Below are 7,041 nucleotides of genomic sequence, written 5' to 3'. Positions count from 1 at the left end.
ACATGCCATTAAGTAGCTTGGTCTTGTCCTCCAACACAGAAGCACTCTGTTGGTAGAGGGTTTGGTAGCATTGCCATCCCATGGCAGCTCAAAGAAGGTTGAAAGGGTAGAAACTCCATGAAAACATCTTCTCAATGATGGTTCCACCTAAGAAAAGGCTGAGGCATCTTTCCCCACCCTTCTTGTGCATGACTGCAAAACTACAAGCCCTTTAACTCTTGTTTTAAGGTACTTCTGCCAGGTGAAGTTGTATCTACACCCAAAGGCAGAGAAGCTCCAGCACAGAGGGATTGTGGTACCTCCTCACCAAGCCTCAAATAGGCTTGAAACTACCACTGAAGCTTTGGAAGTTGCTCACCTTCACCATTCTCTTCTTGCAGATCCCTTCTTTGGGCAGCGCTACGTCCACGTGCTGGGCAGGAGGAAGCTGTACCACACCGTGCAGTACACCGGGGGAGCAGCTGAACTCGACTTCTTCGTCGAGGGACTTCGCTTTCCTGATGACACCTTCTCTGGGCTGGTCTCCATCCATGTCAGCCTCCTGGAAACCCTGGCTGAGGTCTGATGGGCTCAGGGGAAAGGGAGGTGCAACAACCCAAAGGGCATGGAGAAGGGGGTGAGGACTGAATGGAGAGTGGTCTCTATTAATTTACCCCCAACAATGACCTCAAGGGGAGGGTATTTGGGGGGAATAATGGTAAAGAGGGTGTAGAAAGTCCCCAATTTCTGCTTGTCTCCCCCCAGGGTATCCCCCGTACACCCGTCTTCACCGACACTGTAGTGTTCAGGGTAGCACCATGGATCATGACACCCAATACTCTGGCACCGGTGAACGTCTTCGTCTGCAGGTAAAGGTCCAAGGGATGATGTCTACCCAACCAAATCACCATCAGCCCCACAGTCTCCCTAGAGGTCACTGAGACAGGCTGGGGAGGTGATGGGCAGAGAAGGCAGCTGCCTGCAGGACATATCCATCCTCTGGCAGCCCTTCATCTTCTTCCTTCCTGCCATCCACTTTCCCAGCGTGAAGGACAACTACCTCTTCATCAAGGAGATAAAAAACCTGGTGAACAAGGCTGGCTGTGAGCTGAAGCTTTGCTTTGGCTACATCAACCGTGGAGACCGCTGGATGCAGGTAGGTGGACACCAGAGAGGGAGCAAAGCTTTCTCTCCCTGCAGATGTGCCCCATGTGGATTTTCCTCCTTTCTTTAGGATGAGATTGAGTTTGGTTACACCCACGCTCCCCATAAAAGCTTCCCAGTGGTGCTGGACTCCCCTCAAAATGGAGGGCTGGAGCAATGCCCCATCAAGGAGCTGCTGGTAAGAGCAGGACAGTTGCTTTCATTGCCTGAGGAGCAGCTTGAAGGTTTCTATGCTGAACCTATTTAATCTCTCCTAAAACCCCACTTGTACTTGGCTCCTTGGAGATCCTCCAATGAATTAACTGAAAAATGAGAGTTTAACACCTCTGCATGCAACTGCATGGAGATATTAACCAGTTGGGAGGACACCAACAGCCTCAGCCACCTCAAACCAAGAATTAGAACCTAATCCACATCCCAGCCATCTGGAAAATCCTTTATCCAGAAAGTGCTGGTTGAGAAGGACAAGGAGGACCTCATGCCTCTGGGAACAAAAGACTCTTGTCAAGCTCTGGGACAGGAGAGGATTTCTTCACCCCGAGTATCAGAGCAATGAGCTGGTTTTTCCTTTCCTCCTCTGCTCCTGTGAATATGCAGCAGCTCCCAAGTAGGAAAGGAAAGTGTCAGAGGAGTCAATTTACTCACTTGGAAGACAGTAAGATGTAGCCAGCTGCCAAAAACATCCCTGTGGAGCTTCTCTGCCAAGGCAAAGGGCCAACCACGGGCATGACGTGCAAAGAAATCTGCCTGGGAGATCAGTGACCCTGGTCAGGGTGTTTTGGGAGAGCCCAGCATGGGAAAAACATGGCTTGAATCATCCCTTTGAGATACCGCCCTGGAGAAAGGGCAGGACATCCCCAGGTAGCCACCAATAAACCCCGTAAGCCCAGTTAGACCCTTCTGGGCAGCCTTAGCCTTACTCTTGTCTCCAGAAGTAATGGGAGAAGAAGGCAGCGTATCGGTAGCTCACTTTGGTTTTTTGCCACATGTCACTTTAGGGAAGGTTAAGCACTTTAAAAAGCATTGAAATATGTCGTTTCTCATGCCTGGAATGAGTACATGCAGTCCTGGATTCAGCAGGTTTTTGTGGGAATAGCGTGCTGATCCGTTCCGGGCGACCGCTCCTATCTGCCCTCTTTAGGAATTGCTTTGCTTCATATTTAAAGAAGCAATTTCAACCTTGGGAGCTGCGAACACATTCTACTCCAATTTCTGCTTTGAAGCTTTCCCCTAATCCCCACTCCTATCTTTCCAATCTCATTTTCCAGTTAGGAATATTTAGCCAAACATAAAAGTGGCCGGGTCCTCCTCTTACCCCAGCCAAACCCTAAGCCCTTAGGACCCCGCGCCAGGGAAAAAGGAGACGAGAAGGAATTAGCCCCTCAAAATCAATCTGGAACTGATAGGACTTGGATGTAACCTGCAAACCTGGGATGAACCAGCGCCTTGACAGTTGAAACCATACAGGCTCTGTGGTTTATTAAACTAAAATAAGTGGAGAGCAGGTGTTTCATCCTCAGTCCCTCCTGAAGCATCCAGGGAAGGATCTGACCCCCCCCCCCAATCATCTTCCAGATATGCACCCCAAAAAATGTACGGGGAGCCTGAGGGAAAGGCAGTTCTACTGCACTCTCGTTATCCCAGTTTCTCCAAACACCCTCCATTTAAAAAAAATAAGCCATTTCTAGATGGTAATCACACCCCCTCAGCTCTCCTGCTCATTTTTTATCAACCTGTACATTTATTTGCTTTACCCCTAAGGAAATCCAACCCTAATAAATGATTGGGATTTAATGCAAATCCAACCCATACCTGATCTTGTCTCAGGGGCCTGTCATGAGCTCCAAGCCCACATTGACTTGAACCAGAGAGCAAGGACAGGTTCAAGGTGGGATCTTTGTCCCACAAGTGCCATTTTTGCCCCATTTTTAGCATTGCAATCTCACCCTGGGGTATTTGACCTTGGCACATCGCAACTGAGGGTTAATTTCCCCCTGCATGCACAGTGCCTTAAATCCTAGATATATTAAGTCCTGAAAATCAAGGCTTAAATAGGATTTAAGTGAAGCGCAGCCCTTTGGGTGGCTCTTATGCCTGGGGTGGATTTACCTTCAGGGGTTGAAGTTCATCTGGCTCGACAAGAGCCAGCCAGAAACTCAGCTTCAGGGCTACCCCAGCACCTAATTAGCTTAATGCCAACACACTTAAACATTGGCTTTGAGATAGCAGAAGAGATCATTCCCCAGCTCAATGCCCCAGCTCTGCCCCTGGCATTTGCCATTTATTACTGAGCCCAGATGACCCAGGGACCTTTATCCTCTTGCCTTTCCTTTAGCTTCTCACCATCCATGGGGATATTTTTACCCACTGGAGTAGGTCTGAGCCCAGTAGGAAGGATAAAACCAAATGTGTGGAGGCAGGGAGGACTCAGGGCAAAGCCCACAGTGATTTCTCTTTCCCCAGGGCCCCGACTTTGGCTACGTGAGCAGAGAGCCCCTCTTTGAAGCCATCACCAGCCTCGACTCCTTTGGCAACCTGGAGGTCAGCCCACCTGTGACTGTGGCAGGGAAGGAATATCCCCTGGGGAGGATCCTCATTGGCAGCAGCTTCCCCACGTAAGAGATGGGAAATTCATGTGTTTGGGAGCAAAGGAACCACCATTTCCCCTAAATATCATTAAAAAAAAGTCATATTAAAGGCCTTAATTAATTATTCCCTGACCAGCTGTAAATCTGGTGCTCTATGGAGTGGGTGTATCAAATCTTCTCCCTCACATTTGCAGCTCCTTTCTTACCTCCACCTTGATAGTAATTTATGTGTACAGACATATTGATGCATAAATATTAAGTATTTATAAATATTTATTCCCCTTACTCCCTTCATTCCCAGATCCGCAGGAAGGAGAATGACCAGAGTGGTGAGGGATTTCCTCTACGCCCAGCAAGTCCAGGCTCCCATCGAGCTCTACTCCGACTGGTTGTCCGTGGGCCACGTCGATGAGTTCGTCACTTTTGTGCCCACCTCTGACACAAAGGTACCTCAAAAACTCCGAGCTGCTCCGTGGTTTCTCTTCCCAGATGCAAATTAGGATTAACTCTATGGAAAACCCTAAAGTTTGTTTCCTCACCAGTTCCAACCAGGATTTGTTCTTACCTCATCTGCAAAATCAAGGGCTCTGAACACAAAAAGGGACTTGCTGAGCTAATAATCAACATAAATAGAAGAGAAAAATATATATATATACCTGCAAAGGTTGTCCAAGAAATTGAAACTTCAATATTCACATGGGCTGACAGCTGCTCAGCATCTCCCAGATGTTTTCAGAAGCTTGCTTTTTCCTTCAGCACTGTTTTTACTGCTTCTGACACAAGAGTTTTCCCTGGATGGTTCAGAAGAGAAGTATTTATGCACACGCTCCCCACAAACCCACCATTCCATGCTTCTTCCCTCCCCAAAATTGTGCTAAACCCCAGTAAGAGAAGCCATCAGGACTGCAGCAAGCAGCCTCCTGCACTCCAGCAAGGAGTGACAAACAAGCCAGCACACACACACAGGACTCAGACCTCACAAATTCACAATTCCACAGGATTAATTTAATGATGATTTTTGGCTTCTCCCCGGAGGGAAAAAAAAGTCAGAGCATGATAATTCACTTGCTCTATGTCCCCTCCTGCATTGCAATACCAGCCCAGAGACAAAAATCCCACCTTAGACAGTAACCACACACCTCACCAACCCCAAACCTCCAGCAAACCCCCTCCCAGGGTTTATATACCCCACCTGGAGTGGGCAGGATTGGTCCCAGCTGCAGCCAGGCTGTAGTTTTCCTCCCTGTCCCAGCAGCAGTTTAACCCCTCAGGGTGTGGTTAAGTGGGTATTTGCCAACAGTGTAAATCATCACACTTAATTCAGATCTATCTCCTCAGCACTACATTTAAAAAGACACTAAATAACAGCAAAAAATGTCTAATTTTAAGAGATTTAAGCTCAAGTTCCTTGCAAAAATAAGCCCCTGAGGTCTTCCAAGGCTTTAGATCAGGCACTTTTGGTGACTGGTCTCCCTCCCATCTGTCCCCAGCGATTTCGGATGCTGATGGCCAGCCCTGTGGCGTGCTACCGGCTATTTCGGGAGAAGCAGAAGGAGGGCCAGGGAGAAGCCACCATGTTCAAAGGCAAGAGGACAGCAGGGCAGCTTCAGCCCAGCTTTGATGTCGGCTGAGACAGCCGGAGCCACCCCGCAGAGCAGCCGGCTCGAGGGCGGCAGCACCTGACCGACGTGAGGGTATCGGGGGGACGTGGGGACATTTTCCCACCCGGTTGTCCTTCATGGCTGGCAAAGGGGATGCCAGCCCACCATAGCCAACCTCCTCAAGCCCTATTTTGGGAAAGAGAGTGGGATGGGAGGGATAAAACCCTCTGCATGGAGGGGATGCTTGCTTGGTGGGATGGAGCGTCTCTAAATGCCAGCAGAGCTCCAGCACAGAGTGGGGACAACCAGGGGCTCTCATGTCACCCTAAATTAACGTCGTTTCTCTCACTTGCCTTCCCTCCCTGCAGCAGTGATGTTTTGTGTGCCAGTTTGGGCATCCTTTAATTGTGGTTTTGAACATCATCCACCTGTGATGGGGTTGGGGGAAGGTGTTTGTATCTCCACGGGTCCCTCTGGGTCACTGCCACTCGTCTGGGACCTGGGTGTCCCCAAACAAGGGGTGGTCTCTGTGGAGGTGGCAGCTCTGGTTTTATGGAGTGGAGAAATACAGCAGATAACAATTCCTGTGGGAAGGAGGACGGATGATAGGACTTTTCCAATGATTTTTTCCAGAGAGCAGAGGTTTTCTTCCCACTCAGTTTCCCAATAAATTAAGAATTGGGACTCCCAGCAGCCTCAAGCTCAGGAAATTGGGATTTTGGGGACTTTTTCCATCTCTGTACCCTGCCTTAAGCCAAGCTTCTGCTAACCCTGCTTCATTTTGATGGGGGTTTGCATTTGTAGGGTATTCAGGGACAGACACAAAACGAGTCACCATTAACAAGGTCCTTTCCAACGACATCCTGGCGCAGCAGAATCAGTATGTCCAGGTAATAATCAATATTTCTGGTAATAATTTCTATTTCTTGCAATAACTGCCCCAGGGTGGTGTGCAAACCCTTAAGGGAGGTGTTACATTTTGGGTCTCCTCCTATGTGAGATGGTTTTTGGGGACTGTGCTCATGTATCCTCCATCTCAACCTGCTCTTCTCCATCTCCTCCAGCGCTGCATCGACTGGAACAGAGATATCCTCAAGAAGGAGTTGGGCTTGATGGAGGAGGACATCATCGACCTGCCAGCTCTCTTCAAGCTCGACAAGCAGGGCAAAGCCATGCCATACTTCCCCAACATGGTGAGGAGGGTCCCTGCTCCTTGGGTCCCCCCAAAAAAAACAGCTTATTCAGCCAGGATAAGTCCTAAAAGTTGTCATAAAAAAGCACAATATTTACAACTGCCCAGAAAACAAAAATATCTCCGGCCAGGCTCGGATAAGCTCAGGTCTACCATAACTTTGTGGCTTTGTGTTGTTTGCAGTGGGGTTGACCTACATAGTTTTGAGGTGAAAACCTTTCAAAGCGGTGAAATTGCAAGGTATGGGGTGTATTTTAATGATAAAAAGATGGAAAATAATGATGGTTTTGAAGGGCAGCTGCCAAAAGTGGCATTAATGTCCCTTTTTGGGGTGAGGCTGATGGAGGTGAGTGGCTGGTGGCTTTCCTTTAGCTTTATTGATCACAGAAGCCAGACCTGATGCTACAATGCTCCCCTTGTGTCACCTCACAGGTCACCATGATCATCCTGGCCAAGGACCTGGGCATCCCCAAACCTTTTGGCCCTATGGTGGGAGGTGAATGCTGCCTGGAGCGAT

At 48.8% G+C, this 7,041-nt stretch overlaps 1 protein-coding gene across 1 annotated transcript in view; it reads left to right on the top strand.

Annotated features, from left to right (window-relative positions):
- Window positions 1-380: 380 nt before the first annotated feature.
- The window catches only part of LOC104523409 (protein-arginine deiminase type-2), a gene marked incomplete at its 5' end in the record, with an annotated part of 6,812 nt that continues 151 nt past the window's right edge, over window positions 381-7,041 (top strand). The window contains 10 exon segments of the mRNA XM_010165972.2: window positions 381-559; window positions 745-848; window positions 1,024-1,135; window positions 1,214-1,321; window positions 3,607-3,758; window positions 4,033-4,177; window positions 5,222-5,315; window positions 6,137-6,222; window positions 6,397-6,525; window positions 6,957-7,040. Coding sequence (XP_010164274.2) covers window positions 381-559; window positions 745-848; window positions 1,024-1,135; window positions 1,214-1,321; window positions 3,607-3,758; window positions 4,033-4,177; window positions 5,222-5,315; window positions 6,137-6,222; window positions 6,397-6,525; window positions 6,957-7,040 — 1,193 coding nt within the window.

The sequence above is a fragment of the Antrostomus carolinensis genome, unplaced genomic scaffold, assembly GCF_000700745.2.
Source record: "Antrostomus carolinensis isolate BGI_N321 unplaced genomic scaffold, ASM70074v2 scaffold23544, whole genome shotgun sequence".
NCBI lineage: Eukaryota > Metazoa > Chordata > Aves > Caprimulgiformes > Caprimulgidae > Antrostomus > Antrostomus carolinensis.
The sequence above is the reverse complement of the archived record's forward strand: the minus strand, read 5'-3'. Positions and strand labels throughout refer to the sequence as shown.